Genomic DNA, 17,956 nt, shown 5'->3' on the forward strand with positions numbered 1-17,956 from the left:
ACTACGTAGGAGCCAGAAGGGGGTTATGCCGACTGCTTCCCGGGAGCCGTGTGGGGCAGGGGCTGGAGCTCCGGATTAAAAGGTCTGAGGGGCCGGATGTGGCCCGCGGGCTGTAGTTTGCCCACCCCTGCATCCGCGTTAAGAGCCAGCAACTAGCGACCTGAGCCAGCCCAGACAGGGAGCCACAGACCCCTTCGTCTGCTCTGCAAAGCAGCCTCAGAGCTCCACATACAGCCCCCAGGCCCGGCCGGCCCCTCGCCTGATCTCGGGGGAGCCAGAACGGCTACGGTGGGGCTGGGGCCCCACGGCACAGACAGGCCCCCCCAGAGAGGAGGCCTGAGAGAAAGGTCCCCAGCCCAATGGGGAGATGCAGAGTTGTGGCTGCAGGCTCCCAGGGAAGATTAAAGTCTAAGCCGAACCCTGCAGCATCCTCCCCCCTCCCCCCTGCTTAGGAACTGGCGTGTTGTCCCCCCCCCCACCGCGCACCGCCCCACTGAGTGCGGCATCTCTTGGGTGGAGTTCACCTTCCTTCTCCACCCCACGTCTCCCTATGCAATTGCTACAGGCCTTGGACCCTCTAACAGAGAATGGGGCCACCCAGAATGCCTCCCCTCCACCTGGGGTGACCAGACAGCAAGTGTGGAAAATCGGGATGGGGATGGGGGGTAATAGGAGCCCATATAAGAAAAAGACCCAAAATTGGGACTGTCCCTATAAAATCGGGACATCTGGTCACACCACCCCCCCCGCCCAAGCTTCCTGCAGAGATCCTGTCTCGGGCGTGGGGGGACTTGGTGCACTGGGTCCCTGAGCTCGCAGTGTTCTAGTGCGGAGCTGCCCCTCCTTTGCTGGGGCCCTTGTCTCCCCCCCTCGCCCCGGCGGTTTGGCTCAGTGGGCAGCCTGTGTGGCCGGGGCCCCACGGCAGCAGCACAGCGAGTGACCATGACCGCTCGTGGCTCGGTTCGGCTGCAGCCAGGTGCCTGGTGGGTTCCGCAGTTCCCTTGGCTGATCCCCCGTGGGCCCATTGTGCCGGATTAGGGGCAGGGTGGGGCCCGTGTGCTGAGCTGGCGGCTGTAGCCATTGTCCCAGACGGGCCGCGTTTCTGCCGACACAGTGAGATCCACAAGGTTCTGCTTCATCAGCAGCAGCCGCTCCCTGACCCCAGGGTGCCGGGGCGGTAAGGGGGGGTTATTGTCCTGGGCGGGGAGGGGGAGCTGGGCACACGGCCGTTCCAGCTCGGAAATGGGTTCCGTGTTCCTCGTCTCTCGGGGACTCCCGAGTAAACGTGCTCTGTGTCCTGCGCCCCATGGTCTGCCAGCCAAGCCTCTTCCCACTGGGGCTCTGAGGGTGGGGGGCTGCATGGCTGGTGCACAATGGAGGCTGGGGGAGGCTAAGCCTGGGGTGGGGGCAGTGGGGTACTATCGCACAGGGGCAAAGCCGGGGGGAAGGGGCAGAATGGGGCGGGGCTTTGCATGGAACGGGGTGGGGCCAGGGGAAGGGGCAAAGTAGTGTGGGGGCCGTGGGTGGAAGGGGTAGAACTAGGGAGGGGTTCCGGGCTCTGGCCAGGGTGCTGGTGCTGAGAGCTGGACCCGGGTTGGGGCCACATGGGGGGCTGAGAGCAGGGGCGGGGCCTCAGCCTAAAGAGGCAGGATCGGGGTCTAGCCTCCCTAAGGGGACGCTTCACCCGCCACCCATGGGGGGCTGATGCCTTTCCCAGGGCTGCCTTGGCTTCTGCAGGGCCCGCAGGACAAAAATCTGTCCTGGTGTATTAAGGTCGCCAGAGGCGCGTGGGCCCCTGCAGACCAGGAAGGGCCATTTCTAGAAATACTCGCCAGGGAAATGTCCTGTGACTTCCCAAGGTCAGTAGCAGAACCAGAGCCCTGACTCACAGCCCCCGCCTCTAACCATTAGGCTCTCTGCTCCCCCTGGCAGCAGGAATAGAGACCAGGAGTCCTGACTCCCAGCCCCCTGCTCTAACCACTCCACCTCACTCCTCCCACACGGCTGGCAAAAACAGCCCGGAGCCCTGACTCCTCTGCTGTGACCACTTGGCTACACTCCCTTCAATAGCTCACCTGGCTCCCTAAGGGGTCAGTCAGATCAGCAATGCTCAGCACAATGTGGGGAATGGGCTTGGGGCTTCCCATTGGCCTGTGCTTGTGGCCAGATTCCCCGGCCAGCGGGCACAGGGGGTTAATCACACCTGCTGGCCAGTGACTCTGCCTGGCCCTGGTGGCCCTAGACCCTGGGGGTGGGTAGAAGGAGGTCCCAGCGGTGTCCCCACTGGGGCTGGGTCAATTCCCAGTCACAGCGACAGGGCCATTAACATCAGCAGCGTAGGTCGCGTCCTGCGGAGTGCGTGTGCCAGGCAGCCGGGCGCTGAGTGAACCCCGCCCCAAAGCACTGCTCAGGTGAGGGTCAGACTGGGGTGCTGCCAGGTGGGTCCAGCACTCTGCCCTGGGGTGAGGTGGTGGGTGGGGGCAGATCACACAGGGACAGGGACAGGGACAGGGCTGCCATTCATGACACCACGAGGCAGGCCAGGGTCAGAGGACCGCACAGGAGAATGCAGCCCGTTCTGCTCTCTGAGAGGGGATGCTGGGCTCCCGCACCAGCCATGGCCCTTGCCCCCCACAGCGTCCAGGTGACCTGCGGCTGCAGGACTGGGAACACCTCCCCCTGCCCCGGCCTTTGTCCTGCTGATCCACAGGCAGACCAGGACGCTGGCCTTGAACTTCTGATGCTGCCTCTTCCAAAGCAGCCGTGGATGGGCAGGGCCGGCTCCAGGGTTTTGGCCGCCCCAAGCGGCGCAAAAAAAACCAACCCGCGATCGCGATCTGCGGCAGCAATTCGGCGGGAGGTCCTTCGCTCCCAGGCGGAGTGAGGGACTGTCCGCTGAATTGCCGCCGAATAGCTGGACCTGCCGCCCCTCTCTGGAGTGGCCGCCCCAAGCACCTGCTTGTCAGGCTGGTGCCTGGAGCCGGCCCTGTGGATGGGAAAGGAGCTCCCCAGGAAAGCCCCATCTGCTCCCTGCCAATCATCCCTCCCCAGGATTGGCAACACCAGCCTCTCGGCTGGAGCAAACAACGGGGCACCTTGTACCTGCCCCACCAGAGGCCCAAGTGCTGACAGAGCAAGTACTCCAGTAACGGTGCTGGCACTAGGAGTAACAACAGTGTGGGCCCGAGAGTACTATTCCATAGTGGTGGGGGGCATCAGGCAACGAGGATACTGTGGCAAGGGTGGTGGTGCTGGAGGGTATTGGGGTGATGATGATAGTTCCAGGTGCTGGACACTGGGGGTGTACTGGGGTGGAAGTATTGGGGCCAGATGCTGGGGGGTATTGGGGTGGGAGCAGGGGGGCCAGATGCTGGGGGGCACTGGGTGGGAGCAGGGGGGTTGGATTGGGGGGGTACTGGGGTGGGAGCAGGGGGGCTGGACTCTGGAGGGGGTACTGGGGTGGGAGCAGGGGGGTTGGATGGGGGGGTACTGGGGTGGGAGCAGGGGGGCTGGACTCTGGAGGGGGTACTGGGGTGGGAGCAGGGGGGTTGGATGGGGGGGTACTGGGGTGGGAGCAGGGGGGCTGGACTCTGGAGGGGGTACTGGGGTGGGAGCAGGGGGGTTGGATTGGGGGGGTACTGGGGTGGGAGCAGGGGGGCTGGACTCTGGAGGGGGTACTGGGGTGGGAGCAGGGGGGTTGGATGGGGGGGTACTGGGGTGGGAGCAGGGGGGCTGGACTCTGGAGGGGGTACTGGGGTGGGAGCAGGGGGGTTGGATTGGGGGGGTACTGGGGTGGGAGCAGGGGGGCTGGACTCTGGAGGGGGTACTGGGGTGGGAGCAGGGGGGCTGGATTCGGGGGGCACTAGGCTGCAATCAGCATGGGGGAGGTGGTGCTGGTTCTGCAGGCAGGTGCTGGGGGGTGGATGGGGGCAGCGCTGGGGGCCGCGGTGGGGCCGGGGTGTTGCCCCTTTAAGAGGCGGTCCGGCCCCCCGGGCGGGGCGGCCCCAGTGGGCGGGGGCGAGGCTCTGCCGTGTCACGTGGGCGGCCGGCTCCCGCGCGTCTCCTTTGTTCGGAGGCCGGGCGGGGCGCGCGGCGGGGGCGGGGCCGGGGGCGGGGCCTGGCCGCTGATTGGCGGCGGGCGGGGGATAACGGGCCGCGCGGGGGCGGGGCAGGGAGCGGCCCGGCCGGGGCGCGATGGGCCGGAGGCGGCGGCGGCCGCCGCGCTGGACACGGGCGCGCCCGGAGGCTGAGCCGGCGCCGTGAGCGGCCCGCGCCGCCCCGGGACCCCCAGGCAGGTGAGGGGCGCGGCGCCGGGCCGGGCGCGGGGACCCGGGGGGGCTGGCGGGAGCCCCGGACCCCCCCCGGGCATGGACCCCCCCGAGCCCCTCCCGAGCCCGGTCCCTTCTCCCCCGGGCTGCGCTCCCCGAGCCCCGTCCCCCCGGGTCCGGGAGCCCCGGGCATGGACCCCCCCGGGCATGGACCCCCCCGAGCCCGGTCCCTTCTCCCCCGGGCTGCGCTCCCCGAGCCCCGTCCCCCCGGGTCCGGGAGCTCCGGGCATGGACTCCCCCCAGGGCATGGACCCCCGGAGCCTGCCGCGCCCCCCCAGCCCCCTCCCTCCGTGCTGCGCCTCCCCTTAGCCCCCTACCCCCGGGCATGGACCCCCCCCGAGCCCCTCCCGAGCCCGGTCCCTTCTCCCCCGGGCATGGACCCCTCCCCCCGGGCTGCGCTCCCCGATCCCCGTCCCCCCCGTCCGGGAGCTCCGGGCATGGACCCCCCCCGGGCATGGACCCCCGGAGCCTGCCGCGCCCCCCAGAGCCCGGTCCCCTCCCCCTGGGCTGCGCCCCTGAGTCTGTCACCTCCTGCGGTCATGGACACCCCGGCCCAGAGCCCGTCCCCTCCCTGGGAGCTCCAGGCATGGACCCCCGGGCCTCTCCCCATGTGCTGCGCCCCCCACCCCTGGGCCGGGAGCTCTGGGCATGGACCCCCGGGCCTCTCCCCATGTGCTGCGCCCCCCACCCCTGGGCCGGGAGCTCTGGGCATGGACTCCCCGGAGCCTTTCCCCCGGCCGTGCCCCGGGAGCTCCAGCTGGCTCCTAGCCTGCTGCTTTGGGGGACCAGCGAGCAATTGTAACAAATCGGGGCACTTTTTCTCTGGGGGGGGTGTAATAGTTCCCTTTCTCGGACAAAGCCCCTAATACCGGGTGTCGGGTCACCCTGCCGAGTGGGGGGAGTCCGGCCCATCCCCCGATGAGGGTGGTCCCCTGAGCGCCTGGGTCCCAGCGGAGCTCTGGGGCTGCGAGCTCCTTTCCAGTAGCTGCCACCTCTATTGGTGGCAGCCTACGGCTGGGGCGCTGAGCTGGGAGACACGAGCCCCCAGCCGGGGCCATGCCCCTCCTGGTGCCCCATACCCTGTGCAATGACTCCCTTGCCCGCTGTTCCCGCCCAGCTGTGCCCTGATGGATATTGATCTGGACTATGAGAGACCCAATGTTGAGACCATTAAGTGTGTGGTTGTCGGGGATAACGCCGTGGGCAAGACACGCCTCATCTGTGCCAGGGCCTGCAATGCCACCCTCACCCAGTACCAACTGCTGGCCACCCACGTGCCGACCGTCTGGGCCATCGACCAGTACCGCGTGTGCCAGGAGGTGAGAGCAGGGATGGGCACCTGCCATGGGCGAGACCCCTCGCCGAAGGCCCCTGGGTGGCACCATGGGTAGCACAGGGCCCCGTGAGGCGTGAGCCTGAGGGGGGGAGCTGAGGTGGGCTGTGGTAGAGGGGGCAGCTGGCTGGGGGAGGGGGACCCACCTGAGCTGTCCCGCTGTGCTTTCCCTGGGCAGGTGCTGGAGCGCTCCCGGGACGTGGTGGACGAAGTCAGCGTCTCTCTGCGGCTCTGGGACACCTTCGGGGACCACCACAAGGACAGGCGCTTTGCCTATGGCAGGTGAGAGCCTGGCGGCTGTGGGGGGGTCCCTGCTCCTGGCTATCCCCCCTCAGCCTGGCTCCTGGGGGCACTGTATGTGGCGCTGCAGCGTCCCCACCGGCCTCCAGCCCAGGGCCATGCTGCCTGCGCCCCTGGCCTCACCCCAGTTCTGTTGGGCCTCCCACACCTCCCCTGGTCCTGGAAGGTGGAGGGGCCCTGAGGCTTCCACCCCTCTGCGCCCTGGTGGGGGGAGCGTTGCTGAACGGGGGAGTGACTCCCCCACTGCTAACAAGCTCAGTGCCTGAGGCTCCCATGCCCCAACTGCTGGGGGGGGCGCTGACCTGCTGCTCAACTCTGCCTGGAGCTGGGCACGTGATTCTTCTCCTCTCTGCTCTCCTCCCCTCCCCCTTCTCTCTTTGGCGGGGGCTCTCCTTCCCTTGGAAGCTGCTCAGACAGCTGAAACCCTCGGGGGAGGGGACTGGCCCCCAGTGGGGGGGGTGAGGGGTGTCTGGTTTCAGCACCCCCGGGGAGGTGGCAGTCTCGGGTAACTGCAGTGGGGGGGAGGGCGGCTGGGGCAAGGGGGTCTCCTGGGGACATCTGGCCGGACAAGCCCCTTTGGGGAACACACCTGGCCCATGTCCCCAAGTCCCTGTAGGCTGCACAGGGCTCTCCAGCGTGTGGCTTTATGAGCACGTGTGCCCAATGCATGCGGTGGGGGGCCTGGTTGCTGAAAGCGGGGGGGCTGCCAGCTCACCCACCATGCTGATCCCGGTCTCCCTCGTGCCTAGGTGTCTGAGTCGGGACCGTTGTGCTGGGTGCTATACGAACACAACGGACAGGCCCTGCCCCAAGGGGCCAGCAGTCCCATTCTAGTCCCCTTGGGGCCAAGCCCCCCTACTCCCGCCCCAGGGCCCGGGTCCCAAGGGAGGCTGGCTAGAGCTGTCCTGGCTAGTTTGAAATGCACAGGGGATGAGGCGATTCCCTGGCCTGTTCTGCTGCCCTGCCAGGCACCAACAGGCCCCCCGGCCCCTCTCTGGGGACGATTCCCGGCTCGCTCTAGCCTGGTTCCGCACCCTCCTGGGCTGAGGCAGACAGGCCTGGTCCCTTCACTCCCCCCAGGCCCCCTGCGTTCCTACGGCTGCTTGGAGCGCTCTCCCCTCTGGTGGCGAGGGGCTGGGCTCCACCATGGCTCAGGCCCTGTCTCTGGAGATGCTGTGCTCATTGCAGGGTTTCTGGTGTGTGGTTTGCCCCGCGGAGGCTCGGCACGGGCCTGGCCAGGCTGGGTAGCAACTCTGCGGCCAGCTTGCTGGCTTGGCCCCTCGCTGTGTCGTGGGGTGGGGGTGGGGTCTGCCCCCTCCCTGCCAGGCACCGCTCCTGCCTTGGCCGGGTTCCTGTGGCGGCGGGCAGGCGGGAGCCACTTGGTCTGTGATGTGGGCCTCAGTCCAAGGGTGCGTCCCGGTCACGTCTCAGGGAGGCACCACTAAAATAAACAGGGCCGCCCAGGAGTGGCTCAGGCTGCTCCCTGCCTCATGACACGGGCCCTCGGGCAGAAGGGCTCCCACGGCGTCCTGCATTGCATTCCAGGTGTGCCACCTACCCCGCCCAGGTGGGAGCCTGTCTCTGCCCACAGCCAGGGCACCCCCAGCCAAATCCCAGTGACGCTTCGGAGACAGGGCTCCTGCTGGCTGGGGAGCATGGCAATGTACCTGTATGTGGTGTCCGCTCGTGGGCATGAGAGGTGGTCCCGCAGGAACTGACCCCTCCGATTCCTATCCAAGCACTTCCCAGGAAGTGTTGCCTAGCACTGAAATGCAGCCACCTCTGGTGTGGAGCGTGGCAGCTGTCTAACAGCTGCGCAGGAAGGAGACTCTCCCAGCTAGCTGAAGCAGCAGGGGAAGTTCAGGGGAGTAAATGGCTAGTAGTGAGCAGAGCAGAGGGGCTGGGACCCTGGACTCGCTGTGATCCTGGGCGAGCTGGTGCCAGCTCTTCCCTATGCCTCAGGGGAGTGCAACCCCCAGAGCCGTGAACGCGGAGTACTGGGCACCTTACGACCTCTGCATGGGACGGCATCTCCAGCCGCACAGTGCCCCTTGCACTTCAGAGGGGTGAGCACCCCATGAGCCCCCCACCTGCCACAGCTGGGTTTTCCCCCCTCCAGGTGCTGGCCTGGCCTGGCTCTGCTTAGCCTCTCGCATGGGCTGGGGGGCAGTCTAGGGATGGTCCCAGGCCCCATCCCCTCGCTCGGAAGGCAGCTGTAGTGGTGCCTGTGTTGTGGAACTGCTGCCCATGTGCCTTCACCCTTCCTGCCCTGTGGCACTCTGCTCCGGGGGTGTCTGCCAGCAGGGCCTGGCCCCGCTGCTGAGCATCCCTCCCTATGCACAGCCTGGGGCGGGCAGCGTGTGCGGCAGGCCTGGAGCCTGGGCCACGTGCTCTGGGCTGGTTCGGGGACCGAGCACCCCTTGGGGAGAGGCCCATTCACAAGTGGCTGCTGGAACCCAGCCAGAGGCAGCCGCCTGCCCCAGTGCTAATGGTGGGGAATCCCCTCCCCTCCCACTGCTGCTCAGGGGCTGGCAGTGTGAGCTGCCATCTCCTGCTGAGCTGTGTTGCTGGGGCTGCCCTCGTCCCCGGACTGCTGCAGAAACCTTTGTGCCTAGAGATTCGGGTTACAGGAGCCAGATGCCCCCATCCCATGGCTTCTTGGCAGACGTGCCCAGCGGCCAGGAGATTGGGGGCCTTGTGAAGTGCTCCTGCTATAGCACTGGGGGCTCCAGAAGTCTGATGGGGCAGGATTGGGCCCTTGAGTCTGTCCCCCAAGGATCTGCCTGCTCCTTGGCTGGGGGCAGGTGGGCACGGGGGGCCCCTGAGCTCTAGGGCTCTGTTAGCACCTGGGCAGCTCTGCTGGGGGAGCCTGGCCACTAGATCCCTTGGGGGCAGTGCAGAGGGTGATGTAGGCTGGGGGTCAGTCTGAGCTGGGGGCTTGCTGTGCTGCTCTGTGCCCGAAGGCAGCAGCTTCCTTGGGTGGGACCAACAGGTCTGGTACTCCCCCTGTCTCTCCCCCTCCTGCCTGCAGGTCAGATGTGGTGGTTCTCTGCTTCTCCCTGGCGAACCCCAACTCCCTGCGCCATGTGAAGACCATGTGGTACCCGGAGATCAAGCACTTCTGCCCACGGACACCCATCGTGCTGGTAGGATGCCAGCTGGACCTGCGCTATGCTGACCTGGAGGCAGTCAACCGTGCCCGGCGCCCGCTGGCCAAGTAAGGGTGTGCCCGCGCGCCCCCCACCACTTGGGGCCCCAAGGACTGAATGCCAGATGCAGGCAGCTTCGGAGCTGAGGCTGCTTGCAGCCCCCCCCAGCACCCCTGAATGCCAGCTGCCTGTCCCTGGGGCTGCCGGCGGGGAGGAGGGCATTGCCTACCTGTAGGCTCTGAGTGGGAGCAGGGTGTCTGAGACCCATGCCTTGCCCAGCAGATCATTGGCATCTCCCTGTCTCACTCGGGGCTCTCACCAGCACTTTCTGCCCGCTCCTTGGTGTGTGCCCAGCCTAGGTGGGCAGAGTGGCTCCCTCCAGCCCTGGCACTGTCTTCTAGCCAGGGACTCCCTGCTGACCTGGCTCCTCTCCCTTGCCAGGCCCATCAGACCCACGGACATCCTGCCGCCTGAGCGGGGCCACGAGGTGGCCAAGGAGCTGGGGGTGCCGTACTACGAGACCAGCGTGGTGGCACAATTCGGCGTCAAGGATGTCTTTGACAACGCCATCCGTGCCGCCCTCATCTCCCGCCGCCACCTGCAGTTCTGGAAATCCCACCTGAAGAAGATGCAGAGGCCCTTGCTGCAGGCACCCTTCCTGCCTCCCAAGCCACCCCCACCTGTCATCCACATCCCGGAGCCCCCCACCAGCGGTGGCCAGGGCCCTGCTGCCCTCTTCTGCACCCCCCTCTGTGCTGATGTGGTCTTCCAGCTGCAGGGGGGGCACCGTGTCTTCGCCCATCGCGTCTACCTGGCCACGTCCTGCTCCAAGTTCTACGACCTCTTCACCCTGGCGGGGTCGGCGAGCCACGCTGGGGAGCCCTGTGGCGTGGTGCGGTGGGCGGCCAAGGAGCCAGCTGCCAGGACTAAGAGCCTGGAGATGGAGAAGGGCCTCCTAGGTGATGGGGCCCAGGCCCCTCTCAGGACTTCGCAGAGTGACGATCCCCTGCGGCTCGTGGAGGGTGAGGGCCAGCAGCTCCCAGGGGCCGGGGGCCAGGAGCTGTCGGGCTGGGGACGGGGCTTTGTCAGCATGCAGCTGGAGTTGGTTCAGGACCCCGTGACCCAGCGGGAGAAGCAGATGACGGTGGTGTACATGGACTACCTGGTCCAGCCGGGGCCCTTCCAGGCGGTGCTGGAGTACCTGTACACGGGCCACCTGGACCAGGGCCGCGCAGACCTCATGCAGGTGGCCACCATCGCCGAGCTGCTGGAGGTCTTCGACCTGCGCATGATGGTGGCCAACGTGCTGAACAAGGAGAGTTTCATGAACCAAGAGATCACCAAAGCCTTCCATGTGCGCCGTGCCAACCGCATCAAGGAGTGCCTGGGCAAGGGCGTCTTTGCGGGTATGGGCGGGGCCTGGAGCCTCTTCTAGCATCCAGGTGCTGTAGAAAGTGGGGTTGGGGCTCAATAGGGGGTGCTCACCCCCCGGGGTGCTGTGCTGCAGGGAGCAGGGCAGGGGGTTCAGTAGGGGGCGCTCTCCCCTGAGTTCTTCTGGCCCCTGTGCAGTGCTCCTGGATGCAGTTTAGAATTATCAGTATCCTGGGGTACCCGGCCCAATCCTCTGGGGTGAGCCCTGGGGCCCTGGTGGGTCCCCAGCTGGGTGATTCTGGTCTGCTGCCCCCTGCAGTTTCTGGTGGGTGTGGCATTCTTCCCATGCCAGATGGCCTGGTTGTGTGGTGCTGCTCAGCAGTGGCGTGTCGTTCCCCAGAGTGGCCGCAGTCATGTGGCAAGGGCGGTGCCCTCTGTCCTAGGCGCCCTTTGCCCAGCATGGAGGGGCAGGGCTGGGGCCAGGCCATGCTAACTCCCTGCCCGCTCTGCTCTCCTAGACGTTGTGTTCCTGGTGGATGATGGGTCGGTGCCGGCCCACAAGCCACTGCTCATCGCAGGCTGTGATTGGATGGTGGCCATGTTCTGCGGCAACTTCCGGGAGAGCTACGCCACGGAGGTAAGGGGGGGGCGGGGTGCTGCTGCGCTGGGTAGGCTTGGGGTAATGTGGAGGGAGGGTAAGGGGCAGATGAGGGATCCCTGGGAGTGGGGGATTGTGGTAGTAAAGGGCAGGGCTGGGGGGTGGGGCTCCCCAAGATCCAAGGGGGGAGCAGGGTAGGGGAGAGGTTTTCCCTCCCCCAGCTGGTGAGGGGGTTGGGACTAGTGGGAAGAACTGGGCAGAGCTCTGGAGAGGGGCTGCTCCCAACTCAGCCTGCTGGTGAAGCTGCTGCTGCCTTCTCCCTCCTCCGCCCTGGCCCAGGGTGCCCCCCCACGCCTCCTGGGGGCCAGAGCCCTTGGGCAGCTGTCCCTTAGCGTGAATAGCAGCTGGACGGGAGGGGGCATGTGATCTGAAGGTTCCCTTCCCCTGCCAACGGAGCAGGGCGGCTGCAGCATGTCGTCGGAGATAAATTGGGAATCTCAAAAATAAAAAGGTCATGGGGAGGCGGGGGGATCATGTGGCAGGGTGCGGGTGCCAGGGCTGGGGCCAGGGCCAGACCCCTGCACACGGCCACCACCTCCTCTCACTGCTCCCTCCTGATCCAGCCTGCTCCTAGCCCCTCTCGGGAGAGGCCCAGGGCACGCTTGGGGGTGATCCCCAGGCTCTGAACCCATCCCCCGTCCTGGCCCAGGCTTGGCTGCCCCACGAGCTGTGATTTCCCGGTAGACTATTCGCTGGCTCCGCTGGTTTTACCATTGGGTTTGGGGGATTACGACCGACTTGTTCCCAGCAGACAGGCCTGCGAATGGGGGAATAGCCGTGAGCATCAGCAGAGCTGCGAGTGGGCTGGGCTAGCCGGGGGCAGTGGGGGTGCAGGGGGACACCTGTCCCATCTGCCCGTTCCTGAAGGAGAGAGGTTGCTCAGGGGGAGGGGTTGTTGGGGGGTGAGTCCCTTAGGTTCCCCTTGTCACGCCCAGGTCTCCCTGCCTGGCACCAAGTGCGCCTGCCTGCGCGCCGTCCTGGAGTTCCTCTACACTGGCCACTTCAGCCCCACGCCCGACCTGGACGCCATGGAACTCCTGATCCTCACCAACCGCCTGTGTCTGCCGCGGCTGCAGGCGCTCACAGGTGAGGTTCGGCTCAGCGCGGTGCCCGGCTGGCCTTTCCCAGCTGCTGGGTTGCAGGCTCCTCCGAGCGCTGCTGATAAGATAACGAGGCTGACGAGTGTGGCGGGTTGATGTGTCCCTGGAGCGTCCGTAACACGCAGCTGTTATGTAAGGGCCCCAGGAGCAGTGCTCGACCCTTCGTGCAGGCAGAGCCTGGGTTCTGGCCGCCAGGCCCAGCACGAGCCATGGGGCAGCTGCTTCCCCACGCTCTGCCCAGCGAGGCCATTGGTCCTGCTACAGACCAGACGGTTCTCGTGGGAGGCTTGTCCCTGCCGGTGCTGAGACCGAACCGCACATGGCATTGGACTGGGGACGCCGGAACGAGGAACACCCTGCTCTGCCCGTGCAGGGGGGGGTCCTGGGGGGCAGAAGCACCAGAACAGCTGGTATTGTGGGAGTGCAGGAGGCCCTGCTCCCCCCCCCCATGTGTGCAGGGCTCGGCCTGGGACCCTGCAGCCCCCGCACTGAGCTCACCACCCCTCGTCTCTGCCCTCCCAGAGCAGCACGCCGCGGATGAGCTGCTCCGAGCCTACGTGCAGCAGGTGGAGATCGACGAGCAGGTGATCATCTACCTGGAGATGACTCAGGTACGGGAGGGTGGGGCGGGACAGGGCTCAGGGTGTCTGAGCTGTGGTACCAGTGGTGCCAGTGAGACCGTGAGCGGCTGTCCTGGGTCAGAGTGATGGTCCAGCTGGCCAGTAGCCAGTCTCCAATGGTCACCAGTGCCAGATGCTTCTGCCAGCTGGTGGTTTTGGGGCATCTGGAGCATGGGGCTGCATCCCTGCCCGCTGTCTGCCTCTGTGCTCCGAGGGGAGGCTGGTGGAGCCTACAGCTCCCAGCATGCCGTGCTCCCTCCAGGTCTGCTGTGACTGCTGCCCAGTGCCCTCATCCCCTGCCTGGCTGCACTGCATGCTGGGACGTGGAGCCCCATGGCCTCTGCCCCAGGGCCCCCGGCATGTTACCAGCCTGGCCCTTGGCTTGGTGCCCAGAGCTGCAGCCAGGAGGCTGCTGCAGAGCAGGGGCCTTGGGGGGTCACTGGGGACTGAGCCCAGAGCCTGCAGGACGCGGGTGTCAGCCTGCTGCTCTCTTGCAGTTCCACAACGCCCAGCAGCTGGCAGCATGGTGCCTGCACTACATCTGCACCAACTACAACAGCGTCTGCCGCCGCTTCCCCAGGGAGATGAAGTACATGGCACCAGGTACAGGCTGGGGGGTGGGTGACAGCCCAGGGGGTGCCATGGGGAAGAGGCCAGGGGCTCGGGCTCCCTCTCGCTGCCTGCAGGGTGCAGGCTGGCATGGCAGGAGTGCCCGCTTCCCTGCTCCTGAGCCGAGCCCCCCTGGTTTCCCAGCCTGGCACCGCACTCTGAGGGGAGGGGGTTCCCCCCCACCCCCTCCCAGCCTGGCTGTTCCTCCTTCCCCGGGTGGCCTGAATGAAAGTCATGAGGGAACTGGGCTTATTTAGTCTGCAGAAGAGAAGAGTGAGGGGGGATTTGATAGCTGCTTTCAACTACCTGAAAGGGGGTTCCAAAGAGGATGGATCTAGACTGTTCTCAGTGGTACCAGATGACAGAACAAGGAGTAATGGTCTCAAGTTGCAGTGTGGGAGGTTTAGGTTGGATATTAGGAAACACTATTTCACTAGGAGGGTGGTGAAGCACTGGAATGCGTTACCTAGGGAGGTGGTGGAATCTCCTTCCTTAGAGGTTGTTAAGGTCAGGCTTGACAAAGCCCTGGCTGGGATGATTTAGTGGGGGGTTGGTCCTGCTTTGAGCAGGGGGTTGGACTAGATACCTCCTGAGGTCCCTTCCAACTCTGAGATTCTATGATGCCACCGAATGGAAGGCGAGCGTGGCATCTCAGCTGGCCAATAGGAGCTGAAAGGTGCCAGCCTCTTCTGGCTTGGGAGGGAAAGGGAGCTAAAACTGCAGGGGAAAGAATTTCCCCCCAACTCCCAGAGGGCCCCTCCTTGTGCCTCTGGTACCAGCCAGAGCCCCAGCTCCAAGCAGCCCCCCATTCTCCCTGGTTCTCAAGGAGGTCTTGTCTTCAAGATCCTGCTCCCTATGCCACATTTTGACCCCCCAGTTCCCTGTGCTCCTCAGCTGTCAGGGGCTCCCCCTCATTCTTGCTCATCTCAAAGGGAAGTGTCAGTGCAGGGGGTTGGGGATATTTCGGGAACGAACCTTCCACCATCACCACCCACTCTAGCTATCTCCAGTGTGCTGGAGTGTTTGCATTTTAACCCCCCTGCCAAACAACCCACCTTCCCTGGCACTGGGGAGAGGCACTTGAATATTGCAGGTGTTCAGTACTGGGGTGTGGGGGGAGAGCTGCCTTTCTGGAGCCCTATGTCACTGCTCCCCACCTCCAGTGAGGCTCTGTCTGTGCTCCTCTGGGTCCCTCCCCCTTTCTGGGGCTCTGTCACCAGGCTCCTTTTCTGTCACTGCACCCCCCCCCCCCGGGGGGAAGCCCAGAGGCAGCGGGGACTGGCCACCCAGGGTGCTGTTTTCCCACAGGCTGGCCCTGGGGCAGCCTTCCCCGGCCCAGGGCGGGAGCTCGGGGGTTGCGAGTAGCTCCCTTGGCGGGAGGCAGCACTTGGCCCGTTGCTGTGGGTTCCCTGCCTGGGGCTGGCTGCTCTGGTCTGGTGCAGTTGTCTTGGGACCCCCTGTGGACGGGTGCTGGCTGCTGTGCAGTGAGATGGGGGCCCCGGCCCCCTGCCCAGCTGGGTGGGTTGGGGCTGACCCCCTCCCGCCCCACAGAGAACAAGGCGCACTTCGAGAAGCACCGCTGGCCGCCCGTCTGGTACCTGAAGGAGGAGGATCTGTACCTGCGCTCGAAGAGGGAGCGAGACCTGGAGGAGCAGCTGCTGCGGAAGCAGCACACCCGCAGCAAGTGGTGCTTCTGGCGCCCCTCGCCCCACGTCTCCTGAGCCCTGCCTGTGCCTTGCCGGGCGGGGACACCTGTGCAGATGAGCCGGGCTGGGAGCTGGGTCCCCGTCATTCCCACCTCCATGGGCACTGCAGCTGTCCCCCTGCCCCCAGAGCCGTGGCTCTGGCATGTTTACAGGCTGCCCCGGCCACTGCCGTCCTTAGCTTCCCTCTGTGCCTCTGCTGCAGCTGGGCAGTGCATTGCTCCCCCTTGCCCTGCGGGGGTGGGCATGGGCCCCAAGCCCAGCAGAGCTGTGGGGATCCCTCTGATCTAGCAGTATGGGGGCGGAGCGCATGACTTTGCTGTGCTGTGTGGGGGAGGGCACCCCTGGGTGGGGGTTGGGTCACAGCTGTGCTGGGGAGGCTGTCCTTACCCTCCTCCCCTGATGGTGGGGATGCTGACAGGGGCCTCAGAGCAGCACTCCGCCCCCCGCAGGGTTGGGCCTGCACCTCTTCTCCCTGTTCCCGGTTCCCCCTAGGCCTGAGGGTGGCAGAGCTGTGCAGGGGGTTGGATCAGTGAGCTGGAGGGGGGGAGCTGGGGGTGAGGAGTTCTCCTTGCCCCTGGGACACTAACAGAGTAGTGAGGGGGGTGGCTGTGCTGGGGGCAGAGATGTGGGCTGGAGCTGGAGGTGGGGGGAGTATGAGCTCTGGGGCAGGGGGTGTGCATGTGGGAGCTGGGTTTGGGCGGGAGATTTGTGTGTTTTTCGGTAGTTGTAGGAGCTGCTCCCTTTACCCCTTTGTGCTTTGCCTGCTCTGGGGATGGGGGCAGCCTGGAGCCCCCAACCGCCCCCTGTGCTCCTCTGTGCCTTTGACACTACAAGCCTCTTCCCCAGCTCGCCCTGTCTGGTGAGAGGGGCTGGGTCCCTGGGCTATGGCCCCCTCCCCCTTTTTATACACCTTGGTGCATTAAGGGAACTGCCCCGTGCTGGCGGGGCCGCGCGTGCCACCTGCACAATGGTTTTTACACTTTTCTATGGACCCTGGCTCCTGCCAGGCCTCCCGGAGCACTGTTCCCACGCTGAGCCGTCCCCTCACTCCAACTAAAGGGCTGTTTGTATCCACCTTTCTAACCACTGTGAGCTGCCCTGGTCTTTTTACACCTTGCAGTATTGGACTGTTTTAACCTTTTAATAAAACCTTTTGTAATGTGCCTGGGGCTGCCTCTCTTGGGGGGGCCAGGGGAGAGCATGGCCTGTGCTGCTCGGGGAAATCGCCTCGGCTTAACTGCGCCGCTCAGAGTAGGGCCCGAGAACAGGCTGGAGGCCCCATGGAGCCAGGGCCCTGCAGACACAGGGCTGCAGGTGGTGGAGCGCCTCCCTGGTGGAAGAGCTCAGGGCTGGGTGGGAGGGGCTCTGGGGGGTGGCTTAGCTCAGGCAAGGGGCTGGTTTGTGCCCTCTAGGCCTTCTGCACGAATGCCCTTGACTCAACCCCCCAAGGGCTCTCATGAGCACTCAAGAAGTAGGTGCTGCTAGGAGGGGAGACCTCTCCAAGGGACCCCTTAGAGTGTCTGGGCCCTGGGCTGCAGGGCTGAGCTAGGGGAGGGCATTGACCCCACTGCTGAAGTGAGTGGCTGGGGCCAGGACCCTCCGGCTGGGTGCTGGTCTCTTCCCTAAAGAGCTGAGGGGCTAAGGGCTTGTCTACCCTATGCTGGGGCTGTGGGCTGAGGCGTGGCCTGGGAGCCCCACTGCTTACCCCAACCCTGCCAGTGTGAGACTGGCTGGAGGTGAGGGGGGAATGGGTGGAGTTAACACGGGTGGGGGGGAGCCTAGGGCTGGGGTGGCAGGGGGTGTGTGTGTGGGGGGAAGAGAGAGCCCAGTGCAGGGGGGGCACTGGTGGGAGGGGGTGAGAGCCCAGGGCTGGGGGGCAGCCAAAAATTGTTTTGCTTGTGGTGGCAACATACCTAGAACCAGCCCTGATTCTGTGGCCACAAGGGCCCCCTCTGCTCAGCTAGTCTGACTGAAACAGAGGCTACAGACCTGCCTCACCATAATTCCTGAAGCAGCTCTAATAAATAAATAAAACTTGATGGAGAAATTCTGTCTTCTGGAACTGGAAGGGAAAGGTCATCAAGTCCAGCCCCCTGCCTTCACTAGCAGGACCAAGTACTGATTTTGCCCCAGATCCCTAAGTGGCCCCCTCAAGGATTGAACTCACAACCCTGGGTTTACCAGGCCAATGCTCAAACCACTGAGCTATCCCTCCCCCCCAGTCTTGCTTTGAGAAGTGCTGGTGCTGGCGAACGCACCGTGACCTGGGGTAAGTTGTTCTACTAGTTAATTACACTTGTTAAATTTATGCCTTATTTCCAGTCTGAATTTGACTTCAACTGCTAGCCACTGGCTCGTGTTCGACTTTCCTCGGGTAGCCTAACGGGCCTCTTCTCCTGCCGGGCTCTGCGCTGGTGTGACGGTGCATTGTCCCTGCGGCTCCCAGTCATGGCAGTACGGTAGCACTGCCTCCCTGAAGCCCACCGCTCCGCTTACCGCGCTTGCAGCTGCCCAAGCTGCTGGAACGTGCTGTGCTCCTTTCTCCGAATGGTGGGTCCTACCCCAGCAGCGGCTGCAGCCCAACAGAACGGTGGCCGGCCCTGTGCGACTGACTGAAGTTCCTGCGCAGAGCTGGGCCAGGGACCTGTGTCAGGGATGGCTGGGTGTGGGAGTGGGGGCCTCATCCACAGCTGGGTAAGGGGAAGTGCTCATACCAAAGCCTCCAGCCCCAATGCGGGGAAGCGGCTCAGCCTGGGGTGGGTGCTATAGGCTGCAGCTCCTG

The 17,956-nt window shown here is 65.3% G+C and overlaps 1 protein-coding gene across 1 annotated transcript; it reads left to right on the forward strand.

Moving 5' to 3' along the window:
* The first annotated feature begins 4,193 nt into the window (after positions 1–4,193).
* On the forward strand, positions 4,194–15,282 carry LOC128838049 (rho-related BTB domain-containing protein 2-like). The gene is made up of 10 exons (XM_054029827.1): positions 4,194–4,295; positions 5,446–5,647; positions 5,840–5,943; positions 8,993–9,178; positions 9,552–10,516; positions 11,000–11,118; positions 12,075–12,225; positions 12,762–12,850; positions 13,357–13,462; positions 15,020–15,282. The coding sequence occupies exons 2-10, from the start codon at positions 5,456–5,458 to the stop codon at positions 15,187–15,189; spliced, it is 2,082 nt and encodes a 693-aa protein (XP_053885802.1). The 5' UTR covers positions 4,194–4,295; positions 5,446–5,455; the 3' UTR covers positions 15,190–15,282.
* The last annotated feature ends 2,674 nt before the right edge of the window (positions 15,283–17,956 follow it).

This window comes from Malaclemys terrapin, chromosome 5 (genome assembly GCF_027887155.1).
Source record: "Malaclemys terrapin pileata isolate rMalTer1 chromosome 5, rMalTer1.hap1, whole genome shotgun sequence".
NCBI classification, from domain to species: domain Eukaryota; kingdom Metazoa; phylum Chordata; order Testudines; family Emydidae; genus Malaclemys; species Malaclemys terrapin.